The sequence below is a fragment of the Theropithecus gelada genome, chromosome 11, assembly GCF_003255815.1.
Source record: "Theropithecus gelada isolate Dixy chromosome 11, Tgel_1.0, whole genome shotgun sequence".
In the NCBI taxonomy this organism is placed as follows: Eukaryota; Metazoa; Chordata; class Mammalia; order Primates; family Cercopithecidae; genus Theropithecus; species Theropithecus gelada.
The window spans coordinates 62,705,736-62,731,076 of NC_037679.1; the positions used below are offsets into that span (position 1 = coordinate 62,705,736).

The 25,341-nt window shown below is 40.6% G+C and overlaps 1 protein-coding gene across 1 annotated transcript in view; it reads left to right on the forward strand.

Annotated features, from left to right (window-relative positions):
* STAB2 (stabilin 2) overlaps positions 1-25,341 on the forward strand; it is a 170,639-nt gene that overhangs the window by 12,539 nt on the left and 132,759 nt on the right. Inside the window, exons 4-5 of the mRNA XM_025402059.1 lie at positions 16,437-16,522; positions 18,011-18,080. Coding sequence (XP_025257844.1) covers positions 16,437-16,522; positions 18,011-18,080 — 156 coding nt within the window. The remainder of the gene's footprint in view (positions 1-16,436; positions 16,523-18,010; positions 18,081-25,341) is intronic.

Below are 25,341 nucleotides of genomic sequence, written 5' to 3' on the forward strand. Positions count from 1 at the left end.
CTAAAAGGGTACCTGGGCATGGTGGCATGCGCCTGTAATCCTAGCTACTCGGGAGGCTGAGGCTAGAGAATTGCTCGAGAGGCAGAGGTTGCAGTGAGCCAAGATCATGCCACTGTACTCCAGCCTGGGTGACAGAGTGAGACCCTATCTCAAAAAAAAAAAAAAAAGAGTCCAAAAGCATTCTTTGAATGCTCAAACATTCCCTTCAGACAGGTCTTAAAGCCAGAGCAGCAAAACATGAAAACTGGGGCCTGGACATTATTTCTACTGTCGTTTCACTGGGGCAAAACGGTACTCCCCTTTATCTTCATCTTCCAAACACACTAGATGTCTCGAAAGGCTTCCTTCCTTTGGCTAGGGAAAAAGATAAATCCTCTACTCGGCAGTATATTTTACCTCTCACATTTTGTGGTGATGACAAGCAAGACCTTGACTATCACTTTACATTTCCGTAAGGATAAGGCCATTTCAGAGTTGCTGACATGGGTCTATCCTTCTTTCTGAGGAAGCACATTCCCAAGCTCCAGAATGGCCTTGTTTCCAAAGCAAATGGAACATCCACTTCCTTTTTAATGCACTGACAAATACATTCATATGCAACACTTCTGGGTTATTTCAAAACTATATCTTACTCAAATTGGGAAATCACCCTATGGTCAATGCTGAGAACTTGGAGAATGTAAAGAAACACAATGAAAAAAATTGTGTCCATCATCTTCTAAAATTAAGAACAAAGCATGAATTCTCACTTGGTGAAAAAAAATAAGGAAGGTGTTTCTACCTGGATGTAACCTGCTTCTCCCTAATTAAAAATTACACTACTTTACCAAATGTGCACATGGAGATCTTTCCTCACAAAAATACGTTTCTGCTTTGGAACTTAATCATGTCTGAACAGCCGATATTCTATTTGGGATGAAATCGATTTTTTAATTTGAACATCCTACTTTTTTTTTATTCTGCCACGAATGGTAATGGATTTGTGTAACAACTCAAAGTAATGGAAAACGAGCATGTGCAAAGGAGTTACACCCAAACTCAATTGTGGACAAAACAATCTGATTATTTCAAAAAGAAATAGTCTTGATTTTTCTTTTTTAAGTCAATGTCATCGAATTTTCTAAATTTATTTTTTATATCATGTTATTTGCATTTCTAGGCCTCTTTTTCTTTCTCACTGCATATTTCTTGCCATTCACTATCCAGGTTACAAATAATAGACCACAGGGATTTGAAACCATCCTTTTAGGCGTTTCCTTTTTTGCTTTGAGTGACAAATAATGCTGAGTTCAGTTAAAGAACATATTTCACTTCAGTTTCCCAGGCAGACAAATCCAACAAGAGCTTTAAATGGAAGACTGGGATGGATTTTCTGCCTAGCACTGTGCACCAAGCTTTTAAACAAAGGTGGTGACGTGGAATAGGCACCTCTAGAGTTTCTTAGGAGATAAAGTTACAGAGAAGTCCCTGGTCTCTTGTGGGGCAGGAAGTGTATTATCTTCCTTTAAAGAAACAGACCAGCTGTTGATTTGCTGACGGCTTATAATGGTAAAGCCTCCTGCATTAGGAAAGTCAGGATGCAAGAAACCACCAGAGTTATGGTGACCCGAGGAAATGTGATAATGACCTAGAATAGTCTTATCAGCTTCTTGAGCCTCACAATGCATCGGAAACGTGCCCTTGTAGCAAATTCTATAATAGCTCTTTAAAGCATCATTGCTAGGAATGTCAATTTTACCATAGCTTTTTCTAACGGGGGCCTGAGATGATAGAAAATGATTTGAAAAGCAGGAAATAAATTGCACTGTTTCCTTAAAATTTTTATTTCATAACCAAATGAACTATCTTCATAAATTGTTAAAACAGTCTATCTAGGCCATAAAATGAGGATTCTTCATACCCCCACATTCCTGCTACCTTTTCTTCCAAGTTCCTTCCAGCATTGGCCAGCTCATAAAAATCAAGCATTTATTAAGCACCTACTATATGCTGCACACAATCAGATATATAATAGGCCCGACCCCTAATCACATGTATAATAGGTCCCTATCCCCAAGGAGCTCACAGACTAATGAGGAAAATTGACATGGGAGCAGAGGAGGAAAAGCAATTGTACCTGTGAGCCCAGGTGAGGACACTGGGACTTTGAGGAGTTTTGCAGCCTGCCCAAAGAGAACCAGCTAATAAGTGTGGAGCCACACCAGCAAACAGGGACTGTCTCACTGCAGACCCCAGTTCTAACTCATTACTCTCTCCTGCTTTCCAAAATACCTGGTTCTGTTGCAGGCTCAACTTCTAGGAAAGTAGCCTTCCTCTAACTAGCCCACCCCTGGAATTCTTGCTTCCACCATTAGCTGGGTGCCTGCTCTGCCTGGGGTTGGTTCCATGACACCTGAGCTCCCTTCTGAGAGGCAGCATGGTTTTACAGTAAGATCGCAGACTCCAGAGTCAGATTTCCTGGCTTCCATTCCCAGCTTTATTCTATTTCAGTTCTGAGACTTACTCCCTCTGCAGCATTGCCAGATTTAGCAAATAATAATACAGGGCACCCAGTTCTATTTGAATTTCAGATAAACAATGAATCTGCAAACAATATTTGGAATGTACTTATGCTAAAACAATATTCATTGCCTATCTGAAATTTAAATCTAACTTGGTATCCTATATTTCACCTGGTAACCCTATTCTTTGGTACTGTCTTCCTCATCTATAAAATAGAAATGATGATGCTAACACACCTACCTTCCAAAGATTGCACTGAGGATTAGGTGAGCTAGTATGTGGAAAGTACTTAGGATGTGCCTGGTAGATGGTCAGCCTCCAGAGCATATTGGCTACCTTTTCTGTCTTTTGTGTTTCTCCAATCATCAGTGGCCCTCTTTATTTCAGGGAGTGTTTATTGACTTGATTTTATATTCTAAAGTGCTGGCCTGTTATACTCTGCCTTCAGGCTTAAGGACTCAAATTCTTCAGTTAGGCCTGATTGCAATGCCACTTCCAACTCTTAATGACCATGTAATCTTGGGCAAATTACCTCACTTCAGTATTCTTACCTAAAATCTGAGTGATGAAGATGATGATGATACCTTCCTCATTTAGTTGTGAGAATGAGAACATACATGAAAAGGGGTTGGCAATAGTACATGTTCAATAAATTCTCTCATTGAGCTGATAACTAATTCCCTACATAGTTTCAGCACTTCGGTAAGGACATTTCTGTACATCTCATTTCTTTGTGTAGCTTATGGTTCCATATGTGTATTTTTTTATTCTCATGATTGTCTGCCTTTCTATGGATGGACCCAGTGGATCACGCTGATGTCTCAGGCCACAGCAAAGGCCTGTCTTTGAGGAGTGTAAGGAAGGTGGTCTCTTACTCAGCTACAGTTTGCTACAACAAAATACTATAGACTGAGTGGCTGAAACAACAGATGTTTGTTGAGTGAGAGAAAGAGAGGGAGAGGGCACTCTAGTGCTCCAGTTTTCCTTCTTTTTATAAGGATACTGATCCCATCACAGAGACTCCACCCTGATGGTTTCATCTGAACCTAAATACCTCCCAAAGGCCCCACCTGCAAATACTATCTCATTGGAGGTTACGGGCTTCAACATATGAATTTAGGGAGACACAAACTTTCAGGCCATATCAATAAGTATTCACCTTGGCCTTTCATCCATGGGGTCACAAGCTGCAAGGCAAGAAGGCTGGGCCAGGGTGAAGCACCTCCTATAGAGAAAACCTCACATCCGTTGCAGAATATTTGATGTTGTGGCTCAAGAAAGTCCCCAGGAGATAGCAATTTCCAGCCAGAATATGCCTTCACCCTTTGCACAGCTACAGGCAGACACCTGAAGAACTGTGGATGGATGGCAGAGCACTTGTTTCAAAGAGGAGGATGTATTAGGGCACTTCTTCAGAAATAAGCACTAAAGTCGGCCCCACCAGCCTCTTTCTGACCACAGCAAGAGACAGGCATACTCTTTCCTGTCCTGGCTAAATTTTATTTCACTTTCTTGTGAAAACACAAAGAGAAATTATTGCCAGTTTTGAAGATCATAGTAAACATTCAACAAATGTTGAATGAGTCAATTAAATGAATGTAAAAGCTATGCAAAATATTATAAGTAGTCCATACAGAGAAGCAAAATTACAAGCCAGAGCTGAATGGGAATCATTATCTCTGATCCTAGTGGCTGTGACCTTGTTACCAAACCTTGCTAGGCTTCAGTTTCCTCTTAGATAAAATGGTGATAACAACAACTTCATAAGGCTATTGTGAGGATTAAATACTGAGATAGTACACGTCATGTGCTTGGCATGCTACCCAGGGGCTAGATTGCTAAAATAACAGCAACAACAATAAAGCAAGGGCAGCACAAAAAGGAAAAAAAAAAAAGGAGTCAAGAAACCTTTAAAGGGGCCGGGCGAGGTGGCTTGAGCCAGTAATCCCAGCACTTTGGGAGGCCAAGGAGAGCAGATCTCTTGAGGTCAGGAGTTTGAGATCAGCCTGGCCAACATGGTGAAATTTCAGATCTACAAAAAATACAAAAATTAGCAGGGCAAGGTGGTGGGTGGTAGGTGTCTGTAATCCAAGCTACTCAGGAGGCTGAGGCACCAGAATTGCTGAAACCCGGGAGGCGGAAGTTGCAGTGAGCCAAGATCACGTCACTGCACTCCAGCCTGAGTGACAGAGCAAGACTCCGTCTCAAAAAGAAAAGAAAAAGAAACCCTTGTAGACCAAGATCTGGCTTCTGGAAGGTGATCAGCAATGCTTTGCTAGATGGCTATTTGAACCTGAAGAACTGCCTCCCGAACATTTATTTTCTTGCAACTATATTAAAACATTCAAATAAAAGATTTCTCGATTGAAAGCAGGCAATTATATAACTTACCATGTGTTTAAAAATAGACAATTACGAATCTAGTATCTGAATCTGTTTTCCTTTCCAGTAAGAACAAACTATAGAAAAGGATGTTTATAAGGTCTAAATAGAAGTGGAATTTAATCAATCATTTTTTGGACATTAATCGCCTTTTCCACACCGGTCTTTGAGACACATGATCAGTGCTAATGGATTTTTTAAAATTTATTATCATAATTTACATACAGTAAAACTCAACCTTTTAAGTATACAGCTATTCAAGCTTTGACAAACCTGAAGAGTTGTGTGGCAACCACCATAATTAAGATAGGAAACAGTTGCATATCCCCCCAAATTCTGTGTTGTCGAGCCCTCCCTCAACTCGCAATCCCTGGAAAATACTAACCTCTTTTCTGTGCCTATAATTTTACCTTTCCGTCATATAATTGGAATCATTCAGTGTGTACCCAGTATGTACCTTTTTGAGTCTCGTTTATTTCACTTGGCACAATGAATATCAGATTCATCCATGTCATTACCTGTACCAAGTTTCATTCCTTTATAATCCTTTACCGTACTCCATTCTGTGGCTAGACCCAGTTTGTTAAGCTATTCACTAACTGAAAGACATCTGGGTTTGTTTCCAGTTTGGGGCAATTAAAAATAAAGCCACTATGGACATTCACACACAGGTTTTGGGGTGAATGTAAGTTTTCATTTCATTTGGGTAAATACCTGGGAGTGGTTGTCCTGGATTGTAGAGTAAAAATATGTTCAACTGTATTAGAAACTGCCAAACTGTTTTCCAAAGTATCTACATTATTTTTCATTTCTATCAGCAATGTATGAGGATTCCAGGTGTTTGGCATCCTTGCTGGCGATTGCTATAATCAGATTTTTTTAGCCATTCTAATGGATGTATAGTGGACTTGCATTGTAACCCATTTTAATTTGCATTTTTCACGTGCTTATTTGCTATTCATATATTTTTCGGGTTGTTTGTTTTCTTATTATTGAGTTTTGAGAGTTCTTTAAGTATTTAAGATATTAGATGTGTGCTTTGTAAATACTTCTTCCCAGTCTGTGTCTTGTCTTTCAAGTCTCGTAACATTGCCTTTTGAAGAGAAAACATTCTTAATTTTGATGAGGTTTAAATGTATCATGCTTTTATAGATACTGCTTCTTGTATCGTATCTAGAAATCTTTGACCAACCTTATATCACAAAGATTTTTTTCTATATTTCCCTCTCAAAACTTTGTAGTTTTAAGCTTTACATTTAGGTCTATCATCTATTCCAAGTTAGTTCTTGTATATTGTTCAAAGTATGGATCAAGATTCATTTCTTTGCATATAGATAATTTGAAAAACTCCAGCAACATTTCTTGAAAAGATGATCCTCTCCTCATCAAATTGCCTTTGGACCATTGTAAAAAATTAATTGATTGTCTATGTACAAGTCTATTTCTGGACTCTCTATTCTGTTCCACTGATCTACATGTCTATCCTTCCACGAATACCACACTGTCTTAATTACTATAGTGTTACCGTAAGCCTTAAAATGAAGTAGTGTAAGTCCAACTTGACCTTTTTCAAAATTATTTTGCTTATTCTAGTACCTTTGCTTTTCCATTCAAGTTTAGGATCAATTTGTCAATTTCTAACAACAAAAAAAGTCCTCCTAAGATTTTAATTGGAATTTCATTAAATCTATAGATGCATTTAGGGAGAACTGACATCTAAAAATATTGATTCTCTTATTCATAATGACAGTGTGTAGCTCTCCATTTACTTAGGGCTTCTTTTATTTTGTTTTTCACTGTTCTATAAATTTCAGCTTACAAATTTTGCAGAATTCTTATCAGATTCGCACCTAAGTTCTTCATGACTTTTGGTACTACTTCTAATAGGTTTTTGAAATTTCAATCCCTAATTGTTAATTGCTAGTTTGTGGAAATAGAGTTGATTTTGTATATTGACCTCATATACTGAGAAATTACTAAATTGATGTGTTAGTTCTAATAACTTTCTGGAGATACTTTGGAATTTTCTCCATAGACAATAATGTTGCCTGTGAATAAAGACAATTTTATTTATTTATTTCTAATCTGCATTCATTTTATATCATTTTTTAACCTTACTGCACTGACTATGATGTATTTATCAGTTTTATGTATTGCTAGGGTCAGGTGGCTATCATGTTGCTTAAAAATTTTGTGTCTGTACTCATTGGGGATGTTGGTATATAGTCTTCTTGTTATGTATTTGGTTTTGGAATCAGGATAATAATGCTCCCTATATTGAGTGAACTGAGATATATTCCCTCTTCTTCAATTACCTAGAAGAGTTTTTGTAAGACTGATATAATTTCTTCCTTACATGTGAGATAGTATTCACAAACAAAGCCATTTGGCATGGAATTTTCTTTGTGTAAAGGATTTTAATTTTAAATTCAACTTCTTGGATATAAGAACATTGAGGTTATCTATTTCCTTTGAGTGAGCTTTCCTAGTTTTTTACTTTCAATAAATTTGTCCATTTTTATCTACATTCTCAAATTTATTGGCATAAACTTGTTCATAATATTCATTTATTATCCCTTTAATGTCTACAAGATTTGTAATGATGTCCCCTCTCTCATTTCTGTGACTGGTAATTTTCATCTTTCTTTTTTTCTGATTAGTCTGGCTGTAAATTCATCCATTTCATTCACCAGCTTTTGGTTTCATTTATTTACTCTATTGCTTTTCTAATTTTTATTTCATTGACCACTGCACTTTATACCTCCTATCTTGTGCTTGCTTGGGTTTCATTTGCTATTATTTTTCTAACTTCTTTACCTTAAGTTGTAAGTGGGTCATTATTTTAAAACTTTCTTCTTTTCTCATATGGTACTTATTTAGTGCAATAAATTTCCTTCTAAGCATTACCTTAATTGCGTATCATAAATGTTGATACATTGTGTTTCAATTTTATTCAGTTCAAAATAATTTTTAATTTCCATCTTGATTTTTTCTTTGAAATCAGTTACTTTTAAGTATAATATTTTACTTCCAAATAGAATAATTTTTCAGATACATTCCTGCTATTGTTTCCAAATATGTTTCTTTTATTCAGTGAATGCAAATTAAGATATCAAATTTGTGAGATTAAGCTAATACCATACTTAGAAGGAAATTTATCATTTAATTATATTGTGGTCAGAGCACATATATTATTTGAATCCATTTAAATTTATTAAGACTTGTTTTATGACCTACAATAGCTCCTGTCTTTGCAACTGTTTCATGTGCTCTTGAAAAATAGGTGTATTCTGCCACTGCTAGATGGAGTATTCTGCAAATGTCAGTTAGGTCAAATTGATTAATAATGCTGTTCAAGTCTTTTCTATACTTAATTATTCATTTTTATTTTTATGGGAAATATGATTCAATATCCTTAATAATTTTAAGACTACTTGTTCTATTGGTTATTGAGAGAGGTACTGAAATCTCTACTGTAACTGTATATTTACCTTTTTCTCCTTGCAGTTCAATGGGTTTTTGTTTCATGTACTTTGAAAATCTCTTATTAGGTCAATACATATTTATGGTTTATGTTCTATTGATGAATTGATTCCATTAACATTATGAAATGAACTTCTTTATCCCTGGTAAAAATATGTTAACTTGAAATCTACTTCATCTAATATTAATATGAGCTACTTCAGCTTTCTTTTGACTAATGTTAGTGTGCTTTTTTTCTCCCTTTACCTTTAACATAATTGTATATTTAAAATATACAACTTTGTAGGCAGCATATAGTTAGGGTCTCTTGTAGGCAACATATAATTAGTTATTGCCCTTTCAACTAATATGACAGCCCATGTCTTTTAATTAAGGTTGTTTAGACCATTTATATTTAATATGTTAGGTTTACATCCATCATCTTGCTATTTATTTTCTGTTTGTTCCATCTGTTCTTTGTTCCTTTTGCCCTCTTTGTCTTCTTTTGTATTAATTAATTCTTTTTATGATTCTCTTTTATCTCCTTTGTTGGCTTACTAGCTACACTTTTTATTTTTGGCAATTTTTTAAATGTTTCCTTTAAGGTTTATGGAATAAATCTTTAACTTAACACAGTCTACCTTTAAGTAATATTACACCACTCTATGCATAAGACTCTTACAACAATATACTTCTATTTCTACACTCCTATCCTTGATGCTATTATTGTTATGTATTTTACTTCTATATATGTTAGAAGCCCCACATTATATTGTTACCAATTTTTCCTTAAACAAATGAACCATCCTTTAAATGATTTAAAATATCAGAAAAATATATTTTACATTTAAGCACATAATGACGATGTCCAGCATTCTAAATTCTTTTATGTGGATACAGATTTATATCTGGTATTATTTTCTTTCTTCCTGACCAATTTTCTTTAACATTTCTTGTAGTGCAGGATATCTAGTGATGAATTCTTATGCCTTTCGTATGTCTGAAAAAGTCCTTATTTTGCCTTTGTTTTTGAAAAATATTGTTGTTGGATATAGAATTTTAAGTCGACAAATTTTTTTGGTTTTCGTACTTTACGGATGTTGTTTCACTGTCTTTTCACTTATATTGTTTCTAACAAGATCTGTTGTCATTGTTATCTTTGTTCCTCTCAGCACAACAAATCCTTTTTCCCTTTGGCTGCTTTTAATTTACTTTTTATCACTGGTTCTAAGGTATTTTATTATAGTGTGTAGTTTTCTTCATATTGTTTGTGCTAGGTATTCTTTGAGCTCTTGGATCTGTGGGTTTATAGTTTTCATCAAATTTGGAAATTTTGACCACATTTTTTTCAAATACATTTTCTCCCTTCCTCCTTTTCAGAGATTCCAGTTATACATATATTAAAATGTTTGAAGTTGTCCCACAACTCACTAATGCTCCGCTCATTATCTTTCAGTCTCTTTTCTCTCCATGCTTCATTTTGTATAGTTAATATTGCTTGTCTTTAAGTTCACTAATCTTTTATTTCTCAGTCTTTAAACTGCTGTTAATTCTATATCTTGTATTTTTATTTCAGATGTTGTATTTTCATTGGTAGAAGTTCAATTTCGTTTTGTTTATATCTTCTTTAACTTGCTTAATTCTCTACCTTCTTGAATATATAGAATACAGTTATAGTAACTATTTCTAAATCTTTGTCTACCAATAATATCATATAGTGATCTCTGGGTTGGTTTCAATTAACTGGTTTTTCCCCTCATTATTTATGCCTAGTAAATTTTTATTGAAATCAGACATTGCAAATATTACTTTGTTGGGTGCTTCTTATTCTTGTACTTTAAAAAATTCTTGAACTTTGTTCTGTGTCCACTTTGAGGAGTACCCTGTGTTAGAACTTTGTTGCCATTCACAGATGGCCTGAAGGCATAGAGTGGAGCTCTTTGAGAATTTTAAGAAGAAATAATATGAATTTTAGTGCCTGGTGGACAAGAAGTTTACAGAATTTTCTTTCATTGCAACATACTTGGTGGTACAATTTAGGAGCTAAGTTTCCTGTTGACCTCTAACCACTGGAGGTTACACCTTTTTACCAAAATAACCTAACTGCTGATTAGTCAAAGTGGCTTTAAGTTAGTGTACAAAATCTCCCTATGAATAGCACTGGCTTTCCACCAGCTGCCCAGTGCAACAGGTTTTTCTGAAGCAAGTCGTGTTCCATTTAAGTGTTCAGGAACTTTCTTCTTACTAAGTTCATCCACATCAGAACCTTTCTGAAGCACCAGAAACATTGCCTAGTGTCCAGCTGATACACCACACAACCATGCCATGCAAAGGCACATCAACTTATAGGCATTGCTTCCCATCAGCCTGCTAGGCATAAAAATCCTCACTTCCTCTCTGTTTAGGACAATCTACATAAATTTGTCCAGCATACCCAGTGGTTCTCAAATATTGATGTGTAGTAGAATTACCTGCCACGCCTGTTAAAATGTACTTTCCTGAGTCTTACACCAGGGAATCTCTATTTGGTAGGTGTTAAGTGTCGGGTTTTGCCTAAAATTGTAACAGGTTCTTATTGCCCAAGGGGATGAAATTGGACTGAAATTCAGCCCATTTTCAGTTTGCCAAACCATACACTCTAGTGTGGGCCTGGTATACCAAGAGGAAGGGGCACCTTCAATTTATTTTAGTTTCATCTGCTTTCCAAGCCTAGTGTCTGTGGGGATATATCCACAAGAGCAGTGAGGGTAGGGAAGACTTTTTATAATGTGCACAAAAGCTCTCTATGTCCTGGCATGTTAGTCCAGGGCTTCCAAAAGGGAGATGCCAGACAGGGCTAGAGATACAAGAGATTACTTAGAAGAAACATGTGGGGAGATGCCAGACAGGGCTAGAGATACAAGAGATTACTTAGAAGAAACATGTGTGATGAAAAAAATGAGAAGAAAGCCAGGAGAAGCAGAGGGAGAAAGCAATGCAGGTCTGACCCTTGTGAACAAGAGAGGAGTCAAGGAAGGTTAGTTGGAAAAGCTATAGACTATATGTAGGTCTAAGAAAATTTGGTAAAGCTGATGAGGAGTCCTCTAGCCAAAATCACCCAGCAGAGGAAGCCTGCATCTTAAAGGAGTGGGCCTGCCCTGGCATCTCTACCATGCTCAGTCATGGGCTGGAAGGAGTCATGAGAAGTGTAGTCTCATGAAAAAATAGTAGATTTCAAGGTAATTATGCTTCTGAAGTTGGAGATCTAAGAGGTGCTTGTTCATGGCTCACATACTGTATTAGTCCATTCTCACATTGCTGTGAAGAAATACCCAAGACTGGGTAATCTATAAAGGAAAGAAGTTTAATTGGCTCACAGTTCTGCATTGCTGGGGAGGCCACAGGAAACTTACAATCAGGGTGGAAGGCAAAGGAGAAGCAGGCACCTCTTCACAGGGTGGCAGGACAGAGTAAGTGCAAGCAGGGGAAATGCCAGACACTTACAAAGCCATCAAGTCTCGTGAGACTCACTCACTATCGTGAGAACAGCATGGGGGAAACTACCACATGATTCAATTACTTCCACCTGGTCCAGCCCTTGACACATGAGGATTACAATTCAAGATGAGATTTTAGGTGGGGACACAGCCGAACTGTATCACATACCTAATGAGGAGGGCCTTGGAAATCTGCCTTTGTAAAAGTTCTCCACTCCCAAGGGATTCCAAACACCTGGTCCAGTGAATCACCCTTAGAGAAACACCTGCCTAAATTTTTTAAAAGGAAGGTATATTAATTGTCCTTAAGGAAAAAGAATGTCCAGACTTCCTAAACACAAAGTCACACTCTTGGGAACTGGAATTGGGGAAGCTCCCCAATTCCTCTCTGATCAGCGTAGCCTAGAGCATGGTTATATTCTCAAGAAATGACTCTGCCGCATGTTCTGCCACGTGTGTTATAATAGGAATGAGCTGAGTGGAACAGGCACCCAGAGGATGGAAGTCAAATCTGCCTCAGAGGCAAGGTAAGAGAAAGGGTCTTTGAAGGTGGGAAAAGTACAGATATGCTATGGAGAGAAAGGCATGTCTAGAAGAATGTGGAATAGTCTATTTGGCTACATGGAATGAGTGCACGATGGGGTGATAAGTTGGTTCCATGCTTGGAGGAACAGATTCAGTGGAATGTGAGTTTGGGAGACTGGGATTTAGGCAACATTGCCTGAAAATGTAAAAATACCTGGGAGGACATTTCTGCAAGGTGGCACTGATTGATAAGTCTCAGGCTGCAGGAGGACCTGTGTTGTTCTGAGCAAGCCCAGAAAGCAAACCGGGTGTCACCCAGAGAGCATCTTGTACCCCCATTTCTGGGGAGAGGTACAGGGAACAAAAGAGGGAAATAGTTGGGGAGCTGTCACTACCTTCCTAGCTCTGCACAGGGCTGGGCCTGGCTCACAAAACACCATCTCAGCTCAAGAAGGGCCTCCTATAAAAAGCAAACAGGAGAAGAACTATTTGATGGTGAACGATTTATGAAGATGCTCTCTTAGCACCCTTTGCTCAACAATGTGAGTGAACTCAAATGGCTCATTGGTTTTCAGATTGGCTCCCAAGTGTTTACCTGGTCCCTGCTTGATTCAGCTCTCTCCCTTCCTCTACATCCTCACCTCCTGCTGCTCCTCCTAAGACAAAGACCAAAATCTTTAACAGGGTCCTTTCTTAATGATCTAGCTTTTGCCATCTGTTGAGATCAGATCTAAACCAACTGGGCTGTTTAGAATTAAATTATTTTTGGTAACTATTGGTAAGTAAGATCAAGTAGGTGAAGTGATGAGAGCTCTAGATCTCTTCCCCTGACAACCCTTATCCCAGTCCATGCATCAGTATTACCTGAGTGTCTGTTTAATCCACAACTCTCTCCTCACTAGACTGGTAGGATCATGGAAATAGGAACCAAGTCTGTATGCTCACTTGTAAATATCCAAGATCTTAGATGGTCTGATTCAAACAAGTACCAGTAATTTATTTCCTGAGTGTTTTAACTGTTACAGTACCAGTCTGAAAAAACAAAAACTCAAGAAGATCCACTCTGAATAATAGCAACTATCATTCATTAAGCACCTAATATTTCCAGTCCCTACAACAACCTGCCTAGAAGACAGTATTGTCCCCACATACACCTGAACTGAATCTCAGAGCCAGGCATGGACTTTGCCAAAAGCAAAGGGTTGCAAGCAAAGAGTTTAGCTGGGATTTGAACCCAGAACATTCTGACTGCAATGTCCCAGCTCCTCCCATGGCACCATCGCATTTCATGCCACTACTAGCCTAGTTGGTGACAGCAACCCAAACCAATGTCTTGCTTTTTGAATACTTATGAATATTAGCTACCCATCAGTATGTCTTCCCCTTCCCTTGCCCCACAAACGTGCCTGTTACCTGAGCTGTTGTCCTGGGGTGCATACCTGCCTGTTAATGGTGGGTGTTAGTGATAAACGGTGCAGTAGAGTGGAGCATCTTTCCAGGTTTTGAACCTGGCTCTGCCACTGCTGTGGAAATACCACAGGTCAAAATGGGCAATTTAGACTGTGTAGTTTGCTAATATTCTGGATGCAGGAAGGAATCGGAAGGAGCCAGACAGAAAACCATCTACAGATGGATATGACTCCCACCTCTATAGTACCTGCACATTATGAATTTTCTTCTAAAGAACTAGCCTAGTAACTTAAGGGAGTCCCCAGGGTCTCTTTCAGAGAGCTGCTTCTCTTACTGCTTAGTCTCTTTCTTCAAGAACTGCTGCTATGGTCTGAATGTTTGTGTCTCCCCAAAATTCATATGTTCATACCTAATCCCCAATGTGATTATATTAAAAGGTAAAGTCTTTGGGAGGTGATTAGATCATAAGAACAGAGCCCTTATGGATGGGATTAGACCCCAGAGAGCTCCCTCGCCCCTTCCGCCAAGTGAAGATACAGTGAGAAGTCTCCATCTATGAACCAGGAAACAGGCCCTCACCAGACACAGAATCTGCCAGCACCTTGATATTGGACTTCCCAGCCTCCAGGACTGTGAGAAATAAACTTCTGTTGTTTATAAGCCACCCAGTCTAAGGCATTTTGTTATAGCAGCCTGAATCAACTAAGACAAATGCATTTTTATTTTCCATGGATGCTGATTTCACATGCCACAGGGAAGATGTGTGGCAGAATGAGCTGTGGCACAGGAAAGTTTATGGCAAAGGTCTTATGGGATGGGGATGGGAGGGAAGGGACAGCAGGAAGGTGGTCACTTCAGTAGAGGAAGGGTAAGTGTGTCTATCATTACCCCTTGCCAGCTGGGTGACTTTGGCCAAGTCACTTAACCACTCTGTGCCTGTTTCCTCATCTAGAAAGTATGGCTAAAAATAAGATTTAACTTCAGGGGATTGCTATGAGTTGTAAACAAATGCATCCTTTATTATTATTGATATGGCTTGGCTCTGTGTCCCCACCCAATCTCACCTTGAATTGTAATAATTCTCACGTGTCATGGGAGGGACCCAGTGGGAGGTAATTGAATCATGGGGGCAGGCCTTTCCCATGCTGTTCTCATGATCATGAATAAGTCTCACGACATCTGATGGTTTTGTAAAGAGGAGTTCCCCTGCACATGCCCTCTTGCCTGCTGCCATGTAAGACGTCACTTTGCTCTTTCTTCATCTTCTGCCATAATTGTGAGGCCTCCCCAGACATGTGGAACAGTGAGTCCATTAAATCTCTTTCCTTTATAAATTACCCAGTCTCAGGCATGTCTTTATTAGCAGCATGAGAATGGACTAATACAATTATCTAGAACTTCCTGTCTTGTGGAAGGCACTTACCTTGCTAACTTAAATGTGGGATAACATTTCATCTCACCTCATTCACATAGACACATTTCATGGTCATTGTATGGTTTCTGCTTGGTGCTTGCAGTTTCAGATTTCTTATTTAAACAGAGCTCATCCAAATTGGCAATAAATCCATGTCAACTCAGCACTCAAAGTGTAGAACAACAGCAAGTATAGAAAGAAATAGAATTTATTTTCATCCTCATCACAATAGTACCTTAAACTTCGGTCACTTACCATAATTTTTAATTCTCTATTTGATTCTGGGCGTTGTAATATCTGGCTTTCTAGCTAAATGTCCCCCTGCCCCAACATGGAATATAATGCTTGGCACATATTAGGGTATTCCCTGAATGTCCTCAGTATTCACTGAATGTTTAGTGAATGTCCTCTAATAAATATCCATAAAAGCTCCAATTCAGGTCTAGAATATCACAGAAGTATTTATGCATGTTCGGAATCAGCTTCTGAATAAAATCGAAATTCCTTTGCTTACCATACTAGGCACTTCATTAATTGTCCCCAACTGTCCTATTTTACCTCATCAGCCCCCCACAACTCTCACACCCAGCTCCCAAGTCCCAGCCCCACCAAACTCTATCATTCCCAGAACAGGTTATGCCCTTTTACAATTCCAAGACCTTGTACCTGCTATTGCCTCTTCCTGAAACATCCTTTCCTTTTAAGCATAGCCAACTCCTACTGCACCTTCAAAAGCGCCATTTAAATAACTCCTCTTCAGGGATGTCTCTCGGACTCCCTAAGGCAGCATCAATACCTCCCTTCTCTGGACTCTCTCAATACCCTTTCTAGCACACCTATGAAGAGGCCTGGCCTTAGTCATGCTAAGGTCTGAGCTTAAAGTCCCAGCTTTGCAACTTATAAACTGTGAGACCTTGGGTGAGTATATGCAACCTCTCTGAAATTCTTTTCATCTGCTAACCAGCACCAATAGCAACCACCCCTGAGGCTGCAATAGAAATGATCTAATTAGATCATTGTGAAGTGTATAGCAAACGCTCAAGAAATGGTAGACAGTGGATACTTTCTAATGCAGCTCGTGACCACATTGCGGTTCACCTGTGTATACTCCTGCCTCTTCTGTAAAACCCTAGATGACACCAACAGGTTCTGCAAGTATTTCTTATCCCTGGCAACTAGCACACTTAGTAGGTGCTTAAGCACATCCTTGCAGAATGCTTGTGTGCAGTCACGAATGAATACATCTGAGCTGTTTGATTCCCTAGAGTGCCCAGGCGGAGCGGAGTCACCCTGCAATGGCAGGGGCAGTTGTGCTGAAGGCATGGAAGGAAATGGAACCTGCTCCTGCCAAGTAAGTTCGAAAATGTGTTCTTCCTTTCCTGGATTCTGCTCCCCATCTTTTTACCTGTTGATCCTCCTTAAACACACACACACACACACACACACGTGCACACACACATATACAGCGAAGTTCCTAAGAGGTAGAAGTATTAATTTTTTTAAAGTGTGCCATTTGCAACAAAATGACCACTTAAAGCCTGGGGGCCTTTAGGAGAGTCAATTACTGCTCAGTCCCAGCATATCCACTTGCATAAATGGGTTTCAGGCCGGGCGTGGCGGCTCACGCCTGGAATCCCAGCACTTTAGGAGGCCGAGGAGGGTGGATCACGAGGTCAGGAGATGGAGACCATTCTGGCCAGCACGGTGGAACTTCGTCTCTACTTAAAACACAAAAATTAGCTGGGCATGATGGCCAGCGCCTGTAATCCCAGCTACTTGGGAGGCTGAGGCAGGAGGATCAGTTGAACCCGGGAGGCGGAGGTTGCAGTGAGCTGAAATTGTGCCATTGCACTCCAGTCTGGGTGACAAGAGCAAGACTCTGCCCCCCCACCCCAAAAAAAAAGTTTGAAACAATATCTATGTAATAACTTTTGAATATCCGTTGAAAAAGTAAAATGAGGCCATATATGTGAAAATACTGTATGACAATATACAGGACTATAGAAATTGCTGTCATTGTTAATATTAATAATCACTATTAGCAGACAACCCTTATGGTGCTATCCTCTGCATCCTTTGTGAACCGTTAGGTTTACCAGTTCAAGATTTTCTTTTATCAGTTTAAGACTTTCTTCATTATCTCATGAAGGTGACTTTTTGCAAGTTTCAAGCCCTAGGGGATTTAAATACAAGGAAATCCTTCTGAAAAGGATTGAGCTCAACTGTCTTCAGAAATACAAAACTGAGGTCGGGTAGGTGGCTTATGCCTGTAATCCCAGTACTTTGGGAGGCTGAGGTGGGTGGATCACTTGAGGCTAGGAGTTGGACACCAGCCTAGCCAGCGTGGTGAAACCTGTCTCTACTAAAAATACAAAAATAATCCAGGTATGGTGGTGTGCACCTGTAATCCCAGCTACTCGGGAGGCTGAAGCAGGAGAACCTGGAAGGCGGAGGTTGCAGTGAACTGAGATCGTGCCACTGCACTTCAGCCTGGGTGACAGAGCAAGACTCAGTCTCAAAAAAAAAAAAAAAGCAAAACTGAAAGCATTTTCCTTTCACCCTTGGGCGAAGTCGGGATATGGCTGCTAGCACTTGCTATCTATTTATATCTTTGGACTGACACAGCAGCTTTCTCCTGCAGAGCTTCAGACCCTTAGTACAAAATGACACAGGGATTAATGGATGCAATGATAACACAAATAAACAGAAAGAAGAAGCTCCGGGAAAGGCACAGAGGGAAAATATATTTGAGAAACAAATGCTGAGTTGGAAATTCAAGGCCTTCCTGGTACCATGGGTCCCCTTGAGTCTAATGTCAACCACCTGGGGTGTTTTGCAGGAAGGGTTTGGTGGAACAGCCTGTGAAACCTGTGCTAATGACAACTTATTTGGACCCAGCTGTTCAGCAGGTATGTCTGAGTTTTGTAATCACCACATTTGTAAGGGTTGACAGTCCACAGGAAAGACTACTCCTTGAGGAGAAAACACGGAATAGTTATGTGTGATAAAAAAGAAACTTCAGCAGAATTAAATTTAAAGGAGTTTAATTGGGCAACGAACAATTCGTGAATCAGGCAGTCCCCAGAATCACAGCAGATTCAGAGACTCAGTGAAGCCATGTGATGGAAGATTTATAGACAAAAAACGGGAAATGACGTGCAGAAATCAGAAGTGAGGTACAGAACTGCTGGATTGGTTACAGCTCGGCATTTGCCTTATTTGAACATAGTTTGAACACTCAGCAGTATATGAATGATCGGAGTACAGCCGCTGGGATTGGCCAAGACTCAGCTATTGTTAAGACGCATACTCCTAAGTTAGGTTTTCAGTCTTGTCTACCTATTAAGCCAGGTTGCAATTCATCCACAAGGACTCAAATATAGAAGTACAGAGTCCTTATCAAGCTATGATTAGTTCACTTTAACATATGTAACCAAGTCTACATAGGGAAAACAAAAAGTTGACAACAAAACTGTTAAATGCAGTTGTTGAAAACAGAGACAGTGTTTCCTGAGGTTCTCAGCCCTGGCATGTGCAGTCAGCTACTCCCCAGAAATGCTTCCAGCCATCTTTATGACTCCCTCTCCCCAGGCTCTAGGATTCCACCGCCAGCTGTTCCTTGCCTGCCCAACTTTTCTCTGGGCTCTTTCTGAATCCTGGTCTCCGCATAGATCCATAGGCTTCCAATTATACCGTGGGCCCCACCTAATTCTAATGGTTCCCTTCCTTTTGGGGGTTCACAAATAATTCCCTAAGGTGGTCAGAGATTGTTGCTCCAAATTAAAGAAACAAACTTGAGACTGGCTTGTTCACTCTCTTATTTTTGGCTGTGTCCAGAAGTAGACTTGAGATAGAGATTCGAGTAACAAGTAGTTAGTTTATTTGAATGGTGATCCCAGGAAACACGAGGATGTGAGGAAGTAATGTGAGGAAAATAAACAGGACATTATTAATCCAAGTGCCACTGTGGACCACTGGAGCCTGATGCCCCGGGGAGCTCTGGGGGTTGGTGCAGAACACACAGCTCAGTCATCTCACCTGAGGGGAGAGGGAGCCATAGTGCGGTGGGCAGAATAATGGCTCCCTGAAATGTCCACATCCAAATCCCTAGCACCTGGGAATATGGTACCTGACATGGCAAACATAACTTAAGGTAGCAAATAGAATTAAGGTTTCTAATCAGCTGACCTTAAGATAAGAGATTATCCAGGGTTATCTGGAAAGGCCCAGTGTTAATCACAAGGGTCCTTAAGGATGGAGAAGGGAGACAGAAGAGGAGTGTCAGACTTACGAGATGTGAGAAAGGCTTGGTCCGCCAATTTCTGGCTTTGAAGAAGGAAAAGCCATGAGCCAAGGAATGTGGGTGGCCTCTTGAGGCTGGAAAAGGCAGGGAAACATGTTCTCCCCAGAATCTCCAAAAAGGAGCACAACACTGCCAACACCTTGATTTTAGCACAGTGATTTTGGATTTCTTGTCTTCAGAAATGTAAGACAATAACTTTGTGTTGTTTTAAGACACTAAGTGTGTAGCAATGTGTTACAGCAGCGACAGGGAATTAATACACATAGTCAAGTGGGGAGAGTTTTTCACCCCCTGCTACTTAAGAGTGTCTAGGGAGCACCCAGGCAGAGTGCCCATCCTCAGGTTCACACAAAACCCTCAGGCTAAGAGCTGTGGATCCTGGAAGTTAGCTGGAAGGCTCACAATCGCAGTCTTTAAGGTCTAAAGAATGTGGGTATGGTAGAAACAGTGTCTGCCAGATCCTCATCTCCCAAAAAGATGTGGGTAGCTTTTTGCCAACACCACTTGGGCTCTGACTTTCATAGAAAAATTAAACTCAGTAGACACTGCTTCGATTCAAATGTTTTTGGCAAGGAAACCTATGCACACACAACACATCCCACCCCCATAAGTTTGCAAACTCTGTAATAAATTTTATCTGCAATTGCAGAGGCATTGCCTTATTCTAATCCATAAGGTCCTCTTAGGCAGGTGTTGTGGTATCTTTATTTCCAGTACCTTCTACCTGCTGCCTGCCTGGTAGACACTCACTACACTGTTGTTGGATGAATAAATGAGTGAGTGAATATATGACTAGATGAATCAATGAATGAATTATCTAGTTTGCTCCAGTGATGTTCTCCTGACCCAGAAGCATGGTTTTAGAACCCAGGTTTCAGACTCAGACAAGGTTTCAGCTCTAGGACTGCTAATCATGGAGACTTTATGAAGCATGCTATCTAATATTGCCTCTTTTAGAGAGGATTTAATGGGATAATAAGTGCATAATAAATGTTACGATTATTATTCCCTAGCATCCCTTAATCATAGTTGTTTCTTCACCCACCGTTCTATAGAGATTATTTCATAAGGCTGTTAGCAAAAGCAAATTTAAAACAGATATTGGGGCTGGGCTCAGTGGCTCACGCCTGTAATCCCAGCACTTTGGGAGGCTAAGTCTGGATCCGTTGAGATCAGGAGTTTGAGACCAGGCTGGCCAACACAGTGAAACCCCATCTCTACTAAAAATACAAAAAATTAGCTGTGTGTGGTGGTGCAGGCCTGTAGTCCCAACTACTTGCAAGGCTGAGGCAGGAGAATCACTTGAACCTGGGAGTCGGAAGTTGCAGTGAGCCAAGATCACACCACTGCACTCCAGCCTGGGTGACAGAGCAAGACTCCATCTCAAATAAATAAATAAATAAACCCAAAAAACAATGGATATTGGTATCCCATGTGTTTTTAAATTTAAACATTACATTAAAGGACAGCGACTAAAATGTAATCAGTCAACTGTATAGAAATAGCATGTCTCCTCCCAAATTTACCCTTCCCTGCCATTTAAGAATTTAAATCACATATGCTAAATATATATTGAAATGGGAAGGAGTAAAGAAAGCATCCAGTGTTGCTTAGATCCCAAGAAAGCCTAGTAAATTGTCTGGAGATGACAAATGAGGAAGAAGACCCATGTTATCTCCAAGACACTGGTGTTGGTTACCGTTGAGCAGAGATGCACAGGGAAATTCCCAACATTTCCAAATAAAGGAAGGATCCTCCCTTCACACTTGGTGTCATGGAGAAAGGGCAAGTGAAAGGGAGAAAGATGGCTTCAACACCTAAATTTTTAGGTAAGAAAACTGGAAACTTAAACTGAGACCCAAGAGAAAAACTTCCAAGCTATGGATTCCAATGGAATTTTCTGTGATGAAGGAAATATTGTCTGTTTGCACTGTCCCATACAGTAGCCACTAGCCACATGTGACCATTGAGCACCTGAAATGGGGCTAGTGCAACTAAAGAGTTAAAATTCAAATTGCACTAAATATCACTTAATTCAAATTTAAATAGGCACATGTGGCTTATGGCTACCAAATTAAATACCACAGCTCTAGAATGTAACAATTAAGAGAACAGGCTTTAAACTCAGTTTGACCATAGTTTGAAACAGACCCTACTTGGTGTGTGACCGAGGGCAAGCTATTTAAATCCCCTAAGCCTTTCTCATCTATAAAACAGGAATAATAATATCAATTTCATGGGATTGACAACATAGTAAAGCTCCTAGTATTATGTCACAAGCACTCAATCAATAGAAGTAAGTATTAAGTGAGGACAAAAATAATCCAACAGCAAGCGAGTCACTGATGAATGAATGGATGGATGAATGACTCAGCAATGGCTGGTTGTTTCCCACTGACAAGGACTATGGAGACTGCAAACCTTTTCATCCAGGCATCCACTGGGTGCCAGTGTTGTATCATCCAATGAGACATTGGTCCGGGGAGATGGCCATTCTGCCTGGAAGTAGGACAGCTCTATTAGGTGCAGTTTATTTTTAACAGTCTGTAATCTTCTGTGGTAGCACTCTCCTCCTAGACTGCTCGTTGGTTTAGAGATGATTTCGAGCTGCAGCAGCCAAAGGTTTTCATCTCTGCTGCCAGTACCGTAGCCTGCTCAGTGCCTCCTTTCCAGCTAGCCAGATTGCAAAGCCCGTTTTCTCTAACATGATCCCCGAATCAATCCCACAACCATGTACTGTTAAGAAGAGTCACTCGTATTTGCTAAGCACCTCCTGTGTGTCAGACCATGTGCAGAGGGGTTTCTTTGGATCCTCACTACAACTCTCCAAAGGAGGTGGGGGTTCTCCTTTTATGTATGAAGAAGCAGAGAGGGTTGCTCAAGGCCATGCAGCTATTATGGGGGCAGAGGCAGGATTTGACCCCATGTGTGTGACTCCAGAGCCTGGGCCCCCAAGCGCTGCCCCAGTCTGCCTCTGGTGAGTGTCCATCATATATTACACACCAGACAGGTGATGTGGATCCTACGAGTGATGAGATTAGGTGCCCAGTCCCAAGGAGCTGGAAATGTGGGTGACGACTGTGATGATGCAGTGTGCACAGCCCAGACAAGATCCTATGGGAGCACAGGAGAGGGAGCAGCTTACTCTGCTATGGGGCACGTCACAGGAGGCTGTGCATACCATCCCTCTGACCAGCATGGCCATGGCTTTCACCACTTTAAAGTTATACCACCCAAGTTTTATGTGTCTCTAGAGATTTACTGAGACTGGTTAACGAGTACCAAGTGCTCTTTCAATGATCATCTGGGAAACCCTCTGCCACTCACATCTCCTTCCCAAGGACATGTTCCTGGCAGCAGCTGGCAGCCTGCAATGCAGCGTCAGAGGCTTCCAAAAGCTGCCAGTGCCTGGCAGTTAATCCAGTAGAGAGGCTGTAGTGGAAGATGGCATGAAGGGAGAGGCTCATGCCAGGGCCTTGGGCCAATACCACACAGCCAGGAGGGCAATCTTAATGACAAGGACAACACTCGCAATTTGCACTGAGTTGGGAGCAGGAGCCCTCTGTGCCCCTCACCTTCCTCCAATGGCTGCATGACAGCACTTAGGACAGGAATTGTCACTGTATCTCCTAGAGCCTGGCTTCCCACTGCACTGTGAGCTCCTGGACTTTAGATATTATCAATTACTCACATGTTGTATACCTAGTGCCTAATAAAGCTGGGTAAATATTTTTTGAATTGAATTGAATCTTCTCCACTGAGCCCATAGTACACTCCCTCCTCACCCCACTATCTCCATAACCAACTTTACTGCTCTCCAGAACTTGTTTATTCCAAAAATCCACAGCCATAGGTAGATATCAAAGTGCTTGGCTAAAATAGAAACAATGTCAATTGAGTTTTGAAGGGAGGATGGCACTGCAAATCCCATTTAATTCTTCAGTTATTTGAGGGACTACTTGAGCTAGCTATCTCCCGTTTTTTCCTGTGTGATACACAGGTAGTAATGATACCTACCTCAAAGGATGTGGTAAACATGAGATGACACATGCAACGCACTTGGCAAAATGCCTGATAGATAGTAAGCACTCAGTAAAGAGAAGTGTGGGGCCTCGGGTGAAAAATTTAAGGAGGCATCAAAACAACTCAAAAATCAAGATCAATAACTACACTGATTTCCTAGGGCAGCTGCAGCAAAGTACTACACACTGGGTGGCTTAAAACAACAGCAGCTTATTGTTCCAGTTCTGGAAACTAGAAGTCAAACATCAAGGTGTTGGCAGGGCCATGCTCCTTTTGAAGCTTCTAGAAGAAGGTCCTTCCTTGCTTCTTTCAGCCTCTGGTAGCCCCAGCTGGTTTTGGTTGTGACAGTATCACTCTGATCTCGGCCTCCCTCTTCACATGCCTCTTCCCATCGTGTCTGTGGTGTCTCCCCTTCTCATAAGGACACCAGTCATACTGGATTATGGGCTCACCTTACTCCAGTATGACCTGATCTTAACTCATTACATCTGCAATGACCCTACTTCCAAACAGGAGCATTCTGAAGTACTGGGGATGAGGACTCCGCCATATTATTTTGGGAGACAAAACTCAACCTATGACAATAATACTTTAAAAATTATTGAATGAAACATCAAAATGCTAAATAACAGCGGGATGCAGCTCTGCGCTTGCACGACCCTGTTTCACTCTCCTCACCCTAATCCTGGCCCTGCTGGGCAATGTCGTTATCTAAAATTTAGTTGCGTAGTTGTTGGTATTGTTACAGGGCACCGTAAAACATGTGGGGAAATACAGAGGTGGGGAGGTCATTCCAAGCAGTCTCAATCTAATAGGGGAGAAAAATATACAGATTGAGAAAGAAAACAGCAGCCCTGACAGCTGTCTCCTGGCTGCTGGCCTAGTTGCTACCGGACAGGCTGTGGTGTTCTGCTGCTAAGCATAAAGAATTTTGCAGAATATCACCATCAGACAAAAGACTCACTATATCTATGGAGGAAAAGACAAAAACTAGGCCAGGGAATAATCATGTCTGAACAGAGACTCAGCAACAATGGATGACCATGAGAACTATCCAGCCTGTCCTGGCTGACGTAAGAGCCTACTGCTACTTCTCGCAGAATGGCTCACCCTTGCTGCTGACTTGATTTGACCATTGGTGCGCTCCTGATGGTCTTCAGCTGTCAGGTATTAACAAACTTGTAGTTGTCATAGGATGCAATAGTGGACATGGAACAAAGAAAGTGCTGCTGGAGCCAGAGGAGCACAGATTGTTTGGAGACCACTGAGATGGCAACACAGAAGTGGGGGCTTTGGCTGGCCTTGAAGGATGACAAGGATTCCAGTTAGCACACAAAAGGGAGCGCAGCAGAGGAAAAGCCTGGAGGTGTGAACATGCAAGATGCATTTCCTGCTGCTTCCACCTGGCATGGTCTTCCCTGGGCCAACCCCACTTTCTCTTTTCCTGGCCAGCTCCCATTGGTTGGTCATTTCATAGCATTTATTCCAGTGCATTGGGATTGGCTGTTTTCTTCTGCCATTAGACTGTGATCTGTTTGATGGCAGAGACTTTGTCCTCTTTATTTTTGGGCATTAATCTCTAGCGTGGTACTCTGAACATAATATGTATTCCATAAGTGTTTTGAAGGAAGGACGATGAATAGTGAATGAATCATCCCACATGCTAAGAATTGAAGATGTATAAAATAAAGGGGTGAAAGATGAAAATGAAAACTTACCAAGGTTAGAGTCAGGTTGGAACGGCCATTGTTTACCAAACTGAGAAATCTAACTTTTATTTGGTTGGTAACTGAGAGTCATTGAGATATTTTTGGGACGGTCACCCTGATGCCATTGCTAATCAA